Below are 18461 nucleotides of genomic sequence, written 5' to 3'. Positions count from 1 at the left end.
GATCCTATCTTGCTCGGTATATATGATTACTTGATTCGAATAAGTATATAACATGTACAGACCATCAAGAGGTCTTATGGATTAGTTATTTGTAAATAATCTCACGAATACCAATCATTTCAAATAGTAAAACTTGACAATTCACTGTAATATTTCGCTAAGATTATCGAGCCAAGTCGAGTAGCACCCCCGAGTCTCCTGACTATTATAAGATATGAAATATGAACTTCTAACTTAGGGCGATAAATTTAGATCCTCATCGATAACACATGTAGGTAGGTATATGACAAAAGGCGCTGAAGGCTTTTCAAGACGCGACCATACACTGCACGAATGGCATCAAGCATAAAATCGGCTACGGTACTAAACAGCTAAACTTTCAACCACACCGTAATCAACCGCAATTAATTTCGTGAACAGTTTAAGTTAATACAATGGGCTTACATCTACTCAACTAATAAGATTTCGACTGTCTATGGCCCATAAAAAATCGGATACGGCCAGGGACTGTGTTTTTATGGCACAATATTAAAATTACTCACTGCAATTCAACTCATCGCTGTCATCTGGACAATCCTTCTCGCCATTGCAGTACAGCGCGCCTGGTATGCAGCTGAGATCCTTGCATTGAAACTGGTCGAGTCTGCATGTGACGTTTCCCCGGCACACTTCTGGGGCTTCGTCCCCGCCGTCGGGGCAGTCGTGGTCGCCGTCACAAACCCACGCCTTGTGCACGCACGTTATACGGTCACGGCACTCGAACTCCGTAGATATACATGGCGATGTCACTTTAGGAGGCGTTGCGCAACCCTGCAGTTATAAAATAAACACTAGCAACTAAACGACGAAAATAATCACATGACGAGTAAAGCTATTGCTTTTCAGTAACACACTGAAGTTTATTTTAAAACTTTTAAAGCTTACAGGAATCCGGTCTCATGGGACCAAAGTAAAAGTCACAAAGGTTTTCAGTTCGCTATAGAACTTTGCAAAAGTTATGCTTTTACTCCTATTTTCAAAGATTAACCCTCGAAGGGTTAATTAAATAGGGCCTTGTCCCGTATCCGTCACAGACAATTTGAACTTTACTTCACAATTTTTATTAATTCAGTAGTACATTTTTGACACGGGCGTTCGAGGGGTTAAAGCTCTAAAATACCCGACTTACCTAATACCAATAAATACTAATTTAATACAAAGGTAAAATTTAAGTTTGAAGTTTACTTGAAAACAATGATATAGTTAATATTATAACTTCATACATCAAAGCAGAATACTCGTCTGTTAAAAAATTACATTGATTTATTAACCAAAAATATCAGTGTAACGTGTAACCGACTTCAAATTTTAGTTTTAACCCCATCTGTCACCAATACAATTGTTTTGTATGTCTCGGATGATAGTTGCAATGCAACGTTAGTTTGTCGCTTATCGCATCATCGCATGCTTTCAGCTTTCCAAAGCGTACGCGTCTTCATACAAAAGAGCGATTTCTCATATATAAAATTATAAAATGCGGCTCGATGGTTATAGGATGTGATTCCACCCTTATAAGGTTAAGACGACTGATGTACAGTTTGGCCTGGAATAAATAGAAATAAACACTAACCCCCTTTGTCATAAAACTTTACGGGCCCGATTTAGTATAATTGTTTTATCCCTTTTTACAAATATATAAGTCAAACTGACAGATAAAGACAAACGATTCAGACCAATAACGGGTTTACGAATAACGCCATAAAAATTTGCAAGACATTTATTTTTGTATTATATTCAGGAAGTGCACATGTAAACACTGTTGTCCTTAAACTATGTCGTATCGAAGCAGTCGATGTCCTCGTCGCTGTATCTAAGCTGAGATGTAATTCCCCAGTTTACAGGAGAAATGGGTTTTGCGACTGGCGGGTTGACGTTCACCCTGTCACTTCCGATACCTACAGCACGCAACATTTTAACGCCACGATTCTAGCACTCACCGTCTCATCACTGCCATCCGGACAGTCGATATCTCCGTCGCAGTGCCACCTCGCTGAGATGCAGTGGCCGTCCTTGCAGGAGAAGTGCGTGTGCGGCTGGCAAGTTGGCGCCGGGCACTTCACCTCGTCGCTGCTGTCGCCGCAGTCATCGTCGCCGTCGCAAACCCATCGCTGTTGGATACACTTCCCGTTTCCGCACGTGAACTCGTCCGAACGACATGTCTCATCTGCACATTTAACCGTTGGTTATAATATAAACCATTCCAAGCAAATAAATGTAATGTAATACATTACCATTGTTTTGTTCTGCTCTGCTATAGTCGTGAAATGAGAAAAATTATTGAAATACAAAATTCACGCATCAGCCTGAGAAAAATGCACATTGCCTTTATGCTTACCTACTTGATTGTGTCGAAATTTTAACTTTTCCTTAAAAATCATCCGTATTTTATCTAAATATGCATGGAATTAAACGGACGCGAGATGTTACAAAATTGCATGTAATGTTTCCAACGTCAAATTTTAACGTACGATTCTCACTAAGTCGGCTAATTTTGTAGTCGGGGTCGTAATTCTTACAGCGCACATCGTTTCTTTTCTGTTGAAAAATTGTCCCCAGTCGTCTTTGATACGGACTCTACATTTAATTAAATTCCTGGAGGACGGACTAATGTAGGTAATAGTTAGGCGCCGTTCCTCTTAAGCGTGGTAATTCGCGTTTTTAGATCTCTAAGCAAAAGTCACTGGGGGGACTGGATTAAAAGTTGATATGGGACATAATCAGATAAATATTGAATTGACAAGAGGTGAATCATGTTAGCTTAGGTATACCAGTAAACAAATTAGGATGTCATAACCATAGCGATTTTGTTGAGGGCGGAAGAATACCCTGCGGTTGAAGCACACGCAACGTCATCGCTCACGGTTCTGGGTGGGTTCGGGGAGGGTAGATAAGAATTTATAGACGGATGAGCCGGGCGTTGATAGAATACAGAATGTTTGGCCAGGCGAGGGTTCCAATGATTGATTGATACAGCCAGCGCCAAAGAGGAATAGTTAAACATCGACCCCGCGTCGCCGGGTAATAGAGTAAACATTATTTTCTTTTCTCTACCAAGACACTGATTAAAGTTCCAAGAAAGATGTTCTTTTATAACTAAAATCCTTTCAAGAGGTAAAGATATGCTAAACATCTCATTAAATAAAAGCACGTTTCAAACCAGGCAGCGATGTGCACTTTACTCCAACTGTATGATGAAATGTGAAGATAATGTAAATAGGAAGTACGTCGTGCAATTTTCGTATTTAGGTTCATAAGCCAATCATATCATACCTGATAATAAACTAGACCAAGGACCAATGACGCGGTATGTTTTGATGCTTTGCATTCCATATATAAGTTTTGCGATAATATTGACGTGACGCACAATGTAGACATGTTTATGATAAAACAGTAGCGAAGTGTTACGTACTTTCGGATAGACCCACAAGCTCTTTTTCCTTTTAAATATTTACCTTTGGAATCTATGGAAATGTCATCTAACGGACGCTTAGCTACTGTTACGTCTTTAATAAGCTGACATTATGAACCGAAACTTGCGAAACGATGCGAAATTCTGCCCACGCAGACAAAACTTCGCAGTTGTTCCGCAATTTAGAACGTCGGTGTACCAAAGGTATTTATAATGATGATAACCCTTACTGCATGCTTTTTCGTCGGATCCATCAGAACAGTCGGGGTTGTCGTCGCACATCCACGTAAGCGGGACGCACTCGCCAGGCTTACCCCGGCAAGTGAACTGCTCCGTGCCGCACACCGCCACATCTGCCAACCCAATTCATGCACATGCTAAATACCTCTGATGCAAATGGATATCGAAAATAAAATGTAAATGCAATATTCTATATCAAATCCAATTAGTCTGCGCCGAAATCACTGAACTGTCGAATGCAGATTGATGCATATTTTTTCCTATTGGTGTGGTCTGAAATTCCCGTTTTACAAATTTCAAAAAAAGTCGCTTAAATAATCGAAGGTTATATTATAGAGGTTTTTTAAATTATTTTATTTCCAGGACTACCATAAAGACTCGCAGCCATCTTATTTTTTCTGAAGTTAACTTAAAGGCGATGCTAACTAATATAACCGAAAATACCTAGATACATAAAATAACTCTTAATCATTCCCTTTGTTCGAGAATCCCATCATTCTTCCTATGAATTTACAATTGATTGATGATAACACCCTAAAAGAGTTCAGGTGTATATTTATTGTATTAAAACGCCCTTTCATGCCATCTTTGCTTGATGCTTTCCTCCGGTGAAGCAAGCAGTGCCGTCCCATGCTCCGGATGAGGCATGCCCTTACCACAGCTGTGCTCGTCGGAGCCATCGGGGCAATCTGCCTGGTCGTCGCATTTCCAAGCTCCGGGTATGCAGTGCCCGGTGGCGCAGACAAATTTGTGTTCCGGACAAGATCGTTGAGAAGCTGTACGTAAAAAAAATAATGACCAAACGATCCGTCACAAGGTGTTTCTATAGTATAACGTGACGAGCGAAAATTGTTTTTCGTGGAAACCTAATTCCGTGAAGAATACATTTTTGATTAAGTATATTAATCGGCAAATGAGAAACGTCAATCAATGAGAAAATGACACAACTTATTTTAGTCTGCTAGTTAATTTGTTTGATTGAGCTTCAATGCGGTCTTTGAACTTTACATCAGAATTTGAATAAAATTCATTATAACATTTAAAAACCTTTAAACTCGCCCTTTTTTTATTTTTGCTTATACAAAAAGCTGCTTGCTGAGTCATGGGTGTTTTCTATGTAAAGAGAGGTATGGGCACTGTGAATGACATCTCGCTTTGTGTGGTAGGGCACAGGACAGCGGATGTCATTCCAGATCTAGAGCAGAGCCCAACTGGGGAGGTACCTCCACCTTACAGAAAACCGCAGCCAAATAACACTAGACCCTACTAATAGTGTTGTGTTCCTGCCGGTGATTAAGGTTGCCAGACCTCGAGGGAGAGGAGTGTTAGGGTCGGCAACGCGCATGTAACTCCTCTGGAGTTGCAGGCGTACATAGGCTACGGAGACTTTTTAACATCAGGCGGGCCGTGTGCTTGTTTGCCACCGACGTAGTATAAAAAAATGTATATCGTCGCCTAGCACCCATACAAGTACCCATACAGTTCAAGTTTTGCTTAGTTTGGGGCTAGGTTGATCTGTGTAAGATGTTCCCTAATATTTATTAATTTTAAATATATCTTTATCTTTTAAAATCATAGTCGTATACGACGACACAATAATAAATGTCTATACATTAATCTCTTGTGAGACACTACGTAGTTGGATAATTAATTAAAATAGCTTAACAGTAATTATTAAAGAGTAATTGGTCTGTCTGCACTCAACCCTTTTGCGTCATATTTGCTAATAAAATAGGCAAACTTTGTCAACAAGTTTCACTTTGCCGAGTTCCAAGCATACCTAAAGTTTTCTTTCAACTTTTGTTAATTTTAACAAATTACAAAACGTTTCGTTTGGAAGATGTTAATTAAGGAATACCTTGTTGAATTTATAAACAAAATGCTGAGGTACATCTATCTACAACTGGCCTAAAAGTACGAAGGTAGGTATTTCTGTACAAAAACAACATTACGAGTATAGTCCCATACCCGCGCTCTAACCACAGGTCAACTCTAACCAAAACATTGCGTGTCTCTGTCAAATAAAAAAGGTTTTCCATTTTGTGGCCCTGACTTATACTGGCTCCAAGTGTATAAAGCAGGAGTGTGGGACCGGTCGTATCCCACTCACAATAAAATAAAACCTCGCAAAACTTTTACAGGCTTTTTATAGGTACCCATTGTTACTCTTTGGAAAAAAAAACACGGAATTAAAAGCCTGCCTAACACCGTTAAGTAGACATCAAAACTTTTTTTTTTTTTCATTTTATTTGCAATCACATTAAACTTCAATAGACGAATTTTATATTAGTGAAAAGTATGTATTATTCGCGTTTTGACTTAAAGCGATATCTTTTGAAAGATGAGAATATTCCTTAAATTAAGAGGAAAGGGGACGGCGGCTTCTCCATACATACGTAATCCCCATTTTCCTCTCTGGATATTAAAATTATGGAAAATATTTTAACATAATTTGATTAAACATAGCTATGTGCCATATGCCATATGTTTGACTTGTTTCGATTTTTTGATTATTGTAAAAATTTAATACATTTTTTTAAATGCTTCTAACTCATATAATAATTAAAAATTCGAAAAAAATCAAACGTAGGGGCTGAGCTGTGGTGGATACTAATAATTATGTGGTGGTTTCAATAATGTTAATATCCAGAGAGGAAAATGAGGACTACGTTTGTATGAAAGGGCGATTTCGCGCGGGCCGTTTACTTTCGTCTTAATAAGCGTCAAAGGAATAACTGATGGTCTAAAATAATTGTATTTTTACGTCTAACTAAAGTCTGTTTTTTCATTCCGTAGACTAAAATGACGTTTCATGTGTATGAGATGACATTTCTTTGTACTACATGAAATGTAAATTTAGTCTACGGAATAAAAAAACAGAATATAGGCTATTTCGGTAAGTCGGTTTTAACTTTTACCTTTGTTTCATCAGGTACAAAAATGTTTTAGCACTTTAACTTGATTTGCTTTGATTAACGGGAATTTATAAAACCAACTTGTTTAATTAATGAAGACGTTTCTTGGTAGTCCTTAATAAAATGTCAGTCTTTGATATTAACAGTTTTTGATGAAAAAAAAAATACTGTCGACAGTACTTCAGATAGTCATTTACCTACGTCATCATCAAGACGGTATGAACCAAGTTTGAACTAGCCATCACTCTATGAAGTTTGGAAACGTATAGATTTTTATCTTTGAAGAAATGTTTACAAAAACAACATAAGTAACATTTTTGGCAGGTTCGAGTTATTGGTATGACAGTGCTTGTCTAAGAAGGAACAAATAAATTTGTTTCATTTTCGCACAAAAGGAACATTCGAATCGGTAAATCGATGAATAAATTTATATGTTATAGCAGACAGATAACTAGTCAGATATTACTGAATCAGGGTGCGTAGGTAGGGAATAAGATGGAGATCGAAGAATCAAGTCCCTCATTTCGTTGCGAGCATAATTTCCCGGTTCACCCGCCTCGAACACGTCGAATTATCCCCTCCGGGTACTCGCGTTTCGCCCCATTATTCCTTGCCGGAGCAATAAATAAATTTTCGCAAACCTTAAATCCGTACCTAAACCATTTCGTACACCACATCCGCATTCATTCCAATTATTCACACACGTTTATCGCGAACAATTAAAAATTTTGGAGAAGTATCTCTGTTATTAAATTTTCGCCCTGCCTTGTCTTTCCTTTCTTGGATTGGCGTTATTTTAGTATTTTTAGGATTACTTAATAAAAATGTTTGTTCAATTTACAATGTTGCGTTGGGCAATGGATATATTTAATTGATTAAATTTTATTTATAATAACCATAATAGATACTTACATAATAATGCAAAAGAGCATGTACTATTACACATTTTAACTACATATTAGCTAATACATTTCGTTTAAATGTAACTAGACTTTGTTACGTCTATTCTCAAAACGTACGATGTGCGAGTACCCGTTTCGCAATTTAATAGAACATTATTCATTTCTTTGGTGCCTCTTTGATGCGAATGAACTCTATTAAATTAAACATACATATTCGGAACGTGCTGTACGTGTATGTATGCGTTTCAACTCAGCACACAATCTGTAGCAAAATTTTGTAAGTTATTTGTTACGGCATGAAGTTCATTTTGTAGTCAGCTACGTCGTAGCAATCAGGCGTAGAGCTGGAAATATTGAAGAGAATATTCGCCGGTTTGACTAACATTGAAGCTTACCAAAAAGGTTGAACGGAGTCGTTCACGATTCGCATTCGATGACACTGCCCCCGCGAGGATAAGACCCTAAGTTTACACACGGTATTAAAGCCTCTACAAATGTTTTTCCAATAATACTCGGCAATATGAAGAACTTTTTGTTACTTCGTCTCTTATTCGAGAAGATATAAATTATTATTAAAGTATGGTCGAGCTGTGAGGCAATTGTCTTTTTACGTCTTTTTTCCAGGGAATAAGTCTTCAGCTTAACCTTAGTTTACTCGTCTAATAAATTGATATAAAAAAAATTAACTACTCATATGATTTTCGAGATAAACTTTGTCATTTCGAGGTTGCGTTGAAATATCTGATGCTTTATTTGATAGGTGTTTGTTATTTTCATACTCACTGCAACTGGCCGAGTCCTCGTCTGAGTTGTCTGTGCAGTCCTTCTCGTTGTCGCATCGCCATGAGCTGGGTATGCACCGGCCCGTCTTGCAACGGAATTCTGACGCTGTGCATGTGCGGCTGTCTGTAAAACAATGAAAAAAAAATATTGTAGTCATCGTGGAACAGGTTAGAAACTGAATAGAGAGTGATCAATAGACGGAGGAGTTAGTTTGATGGCCGACCCGTCAGGAGAGGCACTCGAAGATGCGAGTCCACCCATTGGAGTTTCGGCCGAGACATTACGAAGTGCTTAAGCGCAAGCAATAACACAATTTTTACTACATATTTTCGTCTTCTAATCCATAATTGCATCGTCTCAATAAATGGTCTCCACAAAAAATACAACATTACGACGTACCGTCTCACCTCTTTGTATTTTTAAATTAAAAATAGATACCTGAAGGCGATACTAACGCTTATAAGCGCCTTACACGATGAGTTTCTCAACCTTGTAAACAACTTTCCTATTTTGAAAATAATTTAAAGCCCTACCATAAATTACCTAATAATCTTGGTGTGCTGAGATTAGTTCAGTCAACCAATCAGTGAGTGGAAATTACGAGTAGAAGTGTATAGTACAACTGCAACATTGTTGGACTGTTAGTTCAGGTGTACAAACTAAGCGCTACCTTCTAATCAAGATTTAGACCACTTATTGACACATTTCCGAGCTTCACCTGAAAAATATATTCTTTTCTTTTGATATACACAAGTAGTTTGTGTATGCGTATGTGTAATCGTAAATGGTTCCTTTACCTATGTTATGTGTCTGTCAAACATCATATTTCAACTGTCTTGGCTGTTACCGACATCATTTCGTGTCACTGACAAATTGAAAGATGGTCGCAGTTAAGGCAACAGACACTAACATAGTGGCTAAGTTAAGATTCTGTCTGACCTTTTCATTGACCCCTCACCTTTACTTTATTACGTACAATGAACATTATAATTTATTATATTTTTACTTAATACCTTCCTAACCAGGCATGTATATCGTAGAACACTCATAAAAAGTGAGTGACTTCTTAATCCAATACACAGTCTTAGCCTTTGCGCACGAAATATTAAAATATATCAGCTTTCTCTTGTCGGCGATTTTATGGCAAAATACACAGAAAATGTAGCGTTAACGGTGAAATGTTTCATTTCGCGGGGAACCGCGATATTACAGACAAATATTTCTGTAATGTTCAAATTGTAAGAAACCAGTATAAAATAATTGAAATTTTTCCAAGGTAAATGAAACTTTTCAATTTAAATAAAAAAAGCCTGCTGGTTAACTCGTCATTTGACACCTTCATGATATTTTGCGGGTTGAATTCTGATTTTCCGTTTTATTCTCTAGCGGAATACATTTCATCATGAGGCAACTACAGATTGTTTTAATTTGAGAAAAGTGGACCTATAGTGGCACACGGTCTGTCACTTTGGCACGACGAGTAGGCCGCGAGCTTAATTTATTGGTAAGGTATTTACTATCAATTGTCCTGTTGTAAACAATCCGTTTACCTTGCCTTGCAATTAATAATAAATACCAATACATTTTTAATGGTCAATCTTGAAATAAAATTACTTTAGGCACCTATTTCCGGTAATTTGCTCGTTAACTTACGTTTTTATAAATACATCAATATCGGTTCAGCGGTTTAAGCGTGAAGAGGTAACAGACAGACAGACAGACAGATTAGTATGGAAGTATGGATTTATAATATTAGTATGGATAATCGTACCTTAATTTTTTTACAATACAAATATACTTAATACAGTTAAGCGTTAATTCCTTTTTAAAACATATAATGTATTTCTTTAAGCAATAACAATACATAGGTAAAATATAAATAGAAAATTTTAGGGTAGAAAAGGTGTTTTAATCTATATTTGGAAGGGCGGCAACGTCGTCGAACCCAAGCCACCTGGCAGTGGACTTACAGCGGTGGCGTGTGCCTCGGATGCACATGTTAGTGGCGCGTATAACGGCGATACTGATCCTGCATCTTATCCAGCCCAGTATGGGGCTTAGTGAGCGGTTCCATCGTTGAGATATGGTTTCTGCCATACGTTTAGGAGCTCATTTGGGGTGCATAGACGCTGTGAACAGATGTTACAAGTGGGGTGAAGTTGCATTGCATGTCACATTACGCAGGCCTTGAAATATTTTCTCTGCTTTCCGTCGTCGGCTGTTTTTAGTACAGATGTGACGGATTTTTTAACAAGCAGATACGTCTGCTAGCGATACTCCAAATTTGCTTAAAATTGCGGAGGTTGCGGGTTCAAGTCCTGCCCGAAGCGTAACTTTTTCCATTTTTTCCTTTAATATAAAATTTGGCAGATGTGACGGGTCGTGAGAGGTAAAAAGGAGCGTCAGTGTCGACGACACTGATATCAAACAACGCCTCCCTCTGCGCACCCCAAATGCTGCAACAAGATACATAGATCTGCACGTAGGCCGCAGTCATTTTCCGAAATTATTGGTTCTTTTGTTACGTTGCCCCACGCGTGTTGGCAAAGTTCACAGAATTAAGTCTAATTTCATTATGCTGCCTCCGGTTTTACAGCAGAGCGCGTGGTCAATATTGAAGCTGCCGTTGCCACAGCCGTCGCATAACTGCGACATGGCGTTTGGTATTCTGTGGTAGCGTATTGATAGCGCATCTCTGAATTCTAATGGGGATAAATCGCAGTTTTTTTTTGTTGGAATGACCGAGAGCCAATTTGAGGACTTCGTTTTCATCTTGGCTGCGATTGATCTCTCAATTGCTCGTTTTTTGTTAGGTGTTAATTTTGCTAGGGTAGTTTCTAGAAGTTTACTTATTATCAAGGGTTTATTTTTCTTTGCGGCCATCTTTGCGAGCATCTTTAATGAATGTATAGTGATCTGATAGAACAATCTTTTTTTTTCTATAAGGGCTTCCGTGAAAGCTGTGCAACCTTTCTTCGAATTGTCATAATTTAAATTAGTCGCATTAAAAGGGTCGCAAATAGCCAATCCGCCTTTATTTATAGGTAGGCAGAATAGGTCGTCTTCAATTGGGAAGACATCACTTCCAAAGAGCGTTGAAAGGAAGATCGTACGGTCTGGCAAAAAAGAGTAGAAATTAAAAAGTGGCCACACTGTAGTGTCGTCCCGTTTTTCGTAGATTGATTTGAAAGGGACGACACTTAACAGTGTTGCCACTTTTTAATTTCTACTCTTTTTTGACAGACTGTAGGGCATGGTGTTAGTGGTTCAAAGAATTTGTGGAAGTTTTTCATTATGCTGCCTTGGTGAGGGCGGTGTAGGCAGCTTGAGGGGAGTCCTTACAGATTAGTGATATTTTTTCCACGGTGGAGACGAATTTTTTTACTTTATTTTTTATAAAATTCCTCTTTCCCTTTACAGATTAACTGCCCAGAAAGTGAGATCCGGTGACAATAAAAAAAAATATTGACAGAAGCAAGTACAAAATAGGTTTTGAAGTCCCTGACTTCTGAGCTAGGTAAAAACCTGTGTTACAGAAGTCAGAAGAGACAATAGTCAGATTAGTACCTTTGAAGATCCGATGAGCTGTTTATTTTTTAATTTCGGATACTATGAGCAATGTATTCTTGGCTTGCGGAAAGTAGCCAAAGGATGGTCATATTTATATTGTTCCACCAATATCGTAATTTTTTTAAATCATCCTGTGCTGAGGAATAGATAAGGATCAGGCGTTATGGAGGTTGGGCGTTTGTCTTTCAAGACATCGCCATTGTTTTTTTCAGTGGTGTCTACATGTTAACAGTTAATTTCTTAACCATAAGACTAAGTCTCACGTAAAACAACTAAAAGGGTATAAATTACTGTTTACTCGTTGAAACATAAATTAAGCTCTCAAGTAATTATCTATGTGAACTCATCTAAGTAAGTTTGACTTTGGCACGACCGCGTAACTTTCGTCTGCGTTTCCTCCTGCAATTTCGGCAAAAAGAAGTTCCCGGTTCAATGGATTTAGAATCTAAATCAATTTGTTGTCATCTAATCAACCAAAGGGAAGCTGTAAACCGGAGCAATTCATTTACACTCGAAATCACCGTTCAACGTGCGTATAAAACAAGCTCGAAGCAAAATTATCGGCGGGTAGCAGCAGCCGTTTTATCTTGAGGTAATTTGGAGAGAAACGAAGCACGCGCCGCCAAGCAATTTGTAAACAAAACGTACCCCCACCAAATTATATGGTCTCACACCCGGCGAGTGAGTAGGTTTACCGTCGCCATCTCGGGAATTCAACTTAGCCATTCATGGATTGCTGTATAACCAACTTCGCTCTTACGATGTTAACTCTCGAGAAAGCTTGTCAGTTGTAAAGAGGGATTTTCTATCCGACTATCTAAAGTATACCCTTATCTAAGCGCGGAGTGGGCTCACACATTCCGCAAACGAACCTTTGTCGCTCATATTCCCCGGAGACACGTAGAGTGCAAACTAATTTGCTCCAAGCGACACGTATTACCGTTATTTTCCATAGAAATAGTCACACACAAATTGGCGTCGCCGGGAACACTTTTTCATGATGTAATTTGAGGATACATCAAAGCCGTACTTAATATGTCAATTTAAAAGTAATTACCTTTGTAATTATCATTACAAAACTCATAATATGTATATTAAAATAATGATATTTTGTTAAAATTGTATAATTTTTTTTTCGCTAGTTGCCATGGTTACGTTCTCTGTTTTTTGGCATTCTCATTAACTCAACATGCATATCTGGTAGTTATAAGCCCTTTTCATAAGGGGTCATCTACCACTGATGAAAGTAAAAGGTGTGACAACATTTTTTCTAACAAACTTCGCTACTCTTGTCCCCTGGCTGACAGGACAGAATAACAACAAAAAAATTGTTGATCCACCCAAAAATATATATTGATATGGTACTATTGAGACAATACATACCTACCGCATACCTACGTGCTGCTAAATATTGCCTATCAGGTATGTATTTATAAAAATAGTCGCCTTTTTCCATTAAGTATTAGGTTAGAATAAAAAAAAATACAGCTGTTTGGTAAATAATCAAAATTTTCTTAAGAGAGGCAATGTTGAGCAAGTTGACTGTTGTACATACTACAAAATTAAATCAATTGAATTGAATTCTTAATATATTATTTACTTCAGACATCCTCTTAAATTCTGACCATGTTTGCCTCGACATTTTAGGTCAATTGGTTACTAATACAATCTACTTATGAAGGTACCTATACTGGTAATGGTGTAAAAGGTATATGGAAAGGCCGGTCGGTATTCCCGGAGGCGCTCAGGACTGAGTGTGGCGCGCCTTTAACACCCGCATTATTGCCCCCTCTACCTAGGAATGTTAATGCGAACCACTCAACAGATCCTGCTACAATCCTTGTTAGATGCTCGCGCTTATCGCGCTAAATGCACATTAACGTTCTACGTGATCTTTTTCCCTTCCCTCAACGCAACCAAAAGAACTTCAGCAAGAAGCGTTGCGACAAAGGCTGAATTTAAACTGCAAACTCGAACATCGACTTAGCTATTTACCAGTAAATTACCCTGGGTTATTTTAATGCATAAATCCTATTCGAGCGTCCATACAAGTCATGGGCAGAACAAAGAGATTATTCGGCAGTGTATGTACAGTTAATTAATCGCTACGAAACGGTTCCATTAGTGAAATGGGGTTCCACCGAGGGCACGCAGTCCCACAGCGAACAGACGTTAGCGAATCACGGCTATACCGAGACGAATCAAATACGGGTATCGCGCGGCCAAACTAACAAATTACGGTTTTATTATCTAGGCCAGAGGAATCAGTAAAACGAAGACGTGTGGCACCGTCCTTCGATAAGCCAATTCCTCGGAGATGGCTTATCGTGGGATAAAATCACTCTACCGTAGAATCGTAACAGCATTGACTCTCAATCGCGTCTCGAGACCCTGCGATTCTCGGACGTCGTGTTATGTAAAAACTGTTTCGACCATCGCATCTATGTATTATAGGTATAATTCATGTTAATTTGGGGATAATTATACATCTACGATTAGACATGTATACATATCTGTTTACGATCAGAAATAGGTAATTTTTTTTATTAAATTTGGATATCATTTTTTATGTATATTACTTCCCTTGTACACATGATATGTTAAGTTCAAAGTAGGGCTCGCGGTCGAATCCGTGTTTCGTTTACACGTTTCGAATACCCGTTTCCGAATAATACGTAAACGGTTTTCTGGCCCGTTCCACACGTTTAATTAAGAAACGTGTAGTTAAGACCCGTGTACACGGATAAACGGGTATTCGAAGATACGTATCTTATTTATCCGTGGCGCCGGACACGTCCTTGACGATAGTAGCGAAGGAACGAACGCCAGCTACAAATGAATAGACAAAAGATTCATGACGAGTTTCTGTCATATTTAACCTTGTTCCGTGGGTCATAGAGTCGAAATTCAATAAACGGTTTAGAAACTCCTTTCTTGAGCATGTAGTTTTTGCTTGCAATAGGTATTAAGAGTATTCACGCTTCTTATCAAAGTATAGTATTTTATATAGCACTTTAAATAGCTACTTTTTTTTACGTTGCGGGTTAGCAATATAATATAAAAACCTGCTAGTACCTATTTAAAAAAAATATTAGAACCATCGAGTTCAGTATGTAGGCAGGAAGTCAAACTAATGTTCGAAATTGGCATTAAGTAAGTATTTATAAAAAAATACAATTTTAACTTGCTTCTTTATTTTAAGTTTAATTTAAGAACATGATATGAAATTGTATTTCTTGTCACATAATGTAGGTAAACCTTATAAAACAAAGTCCCCCGCCGGATCCGTATGTCTGTCTGTATGTTCGCGATAACCAGACCTCACCTATGAATGAAGTTTTTCTTTGGGAATGTTTATGTGTATATTTTGTTAAGGTTTTGTTTAAATTGGTAGAAATATGACGATGTTTGCTAATGAAGTTAGAAAAAATCACGCTGGCTTAATCGAAAACGCTGCCCAATCTATTTGATATCAATGTATGGTGGACTTGTCTCTTTTTCATTGGTCTACAAAAAAGTGCGCCATGGCTGTCTGTCTATATTTTAAAAATAATTAACCCATTATTAACTTCTAAAAAAACCGGACAAGTGCGAGTCGGACTCGCCCACCGAAGGTTCCGTACAAATACATCTGTAAAAATTTCAACTGTCTAGCTATTACGGTTCATGAGATACAGCCTAGTGGGTGGTGACAGATAAATGGACATTGAACTCTTAATATTATTAGGCTTCCGAAGTGAATACTTGTTACAGAATGTATTTTATTATGCTTGACTCTCCATGCGAAGCCGGGGCGGGTCGGTATAGTTATTAATAAACACTTTAAATCGACTTGATAAAATTGCACCTTCTCAATAAATTCTAATTGTTTTTACTTTAGGTACCTCTTACCACAGTAAAAAGCTTTTTAGTGCGGTGCGGCTACAAAACAATTGAAAACATTTTCTTGTGCAGATGTTTTGACCTTATTACAACGACATAAAGCTTGTAATTGGCAGTGACACTTGTGATAATAGTTTGGGAACCTACATGTTTTCGACGATGACAAACAAAAGGATATTGGAAAACAATGGATGGATGGACCACCGGTCGGCAACGTGCGCATTTAAGTTTATTACCTAAACGCTAGTGCGAAAGTGACCAAAGTGAATTATGAATGATTACCAATTTAAAGATCTATCTTAATGTAATTAGCAATATTATCGCAAGTTATCCAAGGTAGTATGGGTTTTTATGGTTCTTGGGTAAAATTACTCGATAATCCCGCTTTTGTGTACCTACTAATAACTTTTTTGCGCCGTTGGCAGGTTTGTTGTTTTCGCAAAGCAGTAATAGATCCGAGATAAAAATAACCACGAAATAATTAAACTGTTATTTTTAATTAATATTGTATTCTGTCTGCACACCTATTATTAACGAAAATACTATACCATTATGTAATTATAAAAAAAAACTATGATCGATATCAAATTTTTGTAATTAGCTTAGAAGCAATCGGTTTTATTAAATGATATAAATAGTTTAAAATAAAAATTATGTATACCTACTATTAAACATAGGAAGATAGGGAAGATGGCTCAGTACCTATGTTTTATCAATACGGTTAAAAACAATAAAAAAAAAAGTAATTGTGCGGTTTTATGAAACCACGATGCAAGTGAAACTTTTTTCGGATTGTAGGCATTTAACTAAAAAAAATCGGAAATTAATTCGATTTACGGTATTAAAATCGCGGTTTTAATCTTAACTTAATAAATTGGGGCGATAGAATAAAAGCTTCACTTTAAAAATCGTACGACAAACGAATTCATCTGAAGTCAACATAATAATAGTGGACCTTGTTACCATTGTACATTGGCTCAAACTGGTTCGGAGTATTCAGACCCGTTCGGAACGGTCTTAAGTACCCGTGTAAACGGAGATACGTGTCTGAGATACGTTTCTTGGGAACGTTCCTTCGAAACGTTTTCGAATCCCGGCGGTTCCGTGTAAACCGGGTTCTTAGTACCGCCGGGCTTAAGAACACGGGTATTCGTATCGGCGTGTAACACGGATACCGGGAGCCCTAGTTCAAAGGCTCAGCTACTCACATTATAGGTTGCCATCTAACTCACAAACGAAGCGCTAACAGCGCGTGAGAATAAACACATTGAGACGACTTCGGTGAAGTATCAATTTACACTAATGTTCCCCGGCGAGGAAAGTGAATGATAATGTAGATTCAACATTTACCCTCATAGCTGTGTACTGAGCCACTGTTGAGCTTAATGGAAGACTGTAAGTTGCTGAAGCAAATATAACGTAATAATGTTTCGTCACGAGTTCGCGGTTTTTTAATCATGTATAGTTATCGTGGCACGTTTATTGATAGGTCTTCGTTAAACAAGATATCAATGCCATACATATCTGTCTACAAGGTACGAGCTCCGATGCAAATTAGTTCGTCTAGTTCCACACAACAATTTTGTTTATTCTAATAACTTACACATGAAGATAAAATGACCCAGTAATGGGAACCGTAATAGTAATGTTTAATCTAGTTTATTTTGATCGTATAATAAAATTTCATGACTCTTATTGTTAAAAAAATGTACTTTTCAAAAACGTTCTCCAAATCATATTGTCCTCTCCTAAAGCACTGCTGCATGCATGGGCTCGAAACAAAATTGTCAGTACATTGGTAGAGCCGTGTTGCTTTCCCTAGTAATAGCCCTTTTGACACCTGTTATATTCCTACCCGTCAAAAAAAAAATCGTTAATTTTTTCTTTCAGTACAAACGGTATTTCTTGTATTTGGATTAAGTTTTTGGAGAATATTACCATATAAAATTAAACTACATTAGCATTAGCATTAAATGCTAGTGATTTTTTAACTTAAACATTATTTTTGTACAAACGCGAGAACCTCAAAAAATGGTCTGACTAGACGAAAACATATGCATCGGGGCTCGTATTACTCGTATTATTTACTGTCTGTATTTGGATAACAAATATAAAATTTAACTATGCTTTTGAAAAACTGTTTCTTTAAAAATATTAATAACATTATGAACAATTTATATTTCATTCGTATACATTATCAAAAAATTTGATATAAACATTGATTAAATTATGACGTATTAAAAGGCAAACATGCGAAATAATAGGTATTTTTAAACATCTTCACGGAAATAAAATGAAATGTAGTATTTCGTTTTACGATTTGCTTTTATATCCATATCAAAAAATATCAGAGAGCAAAGGAATATATAATAAAACTTTTACATGTTTTAATTTATCTTAGATATAATACAGGGATCCCTAATCCTGTAGGCAGATGAATGTGATGATGTCTAGGTCTAGGCACATGATCGACTCACAGTCACTAAAGTCAATCAGTGATTAAAGTCACCGTTGTTGGGTTATTACCGGGTTGATGATGAAAACTCTACTTGTACCAATATTTTAACTTTATTCGTTTGTTACAAACATAATAACAACCAATTTACAAATAACTTATCCGTACTCGAACTGGCCACTTGTCACTGCAATACTCGCCTTTTTATATCAACTCAAAATGGCGGGAACCAGTGACAAGTAAAAGTCAATTGATACTCTTTTATA

General features: G+C 37.4%; 1 protein-coding gene and 1 long non-coding RNA gene across 10 annotated transcripts in view; one reads left to right on the top strand and one right to left on the bottom strand.

The window, feature by feature from the left end:
- The window catches only part of LOC134755982 (very low-density lipoprotein receptor), a 255498-nt gene that overhangs the window by 27747 nt on the left and 209290 nt on the right, over positions 1 to 18461 (bottom strand). For 5 of the 9 annotated variants that reach the window (XR_010129093.1, XM_063692725.1, XM_063692718.1 and 2 more), the window contains exons 3-6: positions 8289 to 8411; positions 3679 to 3801; positions 1977 to 2203; positions 543 to 810 (exon numbers count right to left, since the gene is read on the bottom strand). Coding sequence is in view for 8 of the 9 variants with exons in the window: in XM_063692725.1 (XP_063548795.1) it covers positions 543 to 810; positions 1977 to 2203; positions 3679 to 3801; positions 8289 to 8411 (741 nt within the window). In the remaining variant the exon portion in view is untranslated. Of the gene's footprint in view, positions 1 to 542; positions 811 to 1976; positions 2204 to 3678; positions 3802 to 4344; positions 4465 to 8288; positions 8412 to 18461 lie in introns of all 9 variants that reach the window. The other 4 variants (XM_063692722.1, XM_063692719.1, XM_063692724.1 and 1 more) reach the window with 2 other exon arrangements.
- The window catches only part of LOC134756031 (uncharacterized), a 473838-nt gene that overhangs the window by 445813 nt on the left and 9564 nt on the right, over positions 1 to 18461 (top strand). The gene's annotated exons all lie outside the window — the stretch shown is intronic.

The sequence above is a fragment of the Cydia strobilella genome, chromosome 3 (genome assembly GCF_947568885.1).
Source record: "Cydia strobilella chromosome 3, ilCydStro3.1, whole genome shotgun sequence".
Taxonomy (NCBI): Eukaryota; Metazoa; Arthropoda; class Insecta; order Lepidoptera; family Tortricidae; genus Cydia; species Cydia strobilella.
Note: the sequence above shows the minus strand (reverse complement) of the source record. Positions and strands in the feature narration are given on the sequence as shown.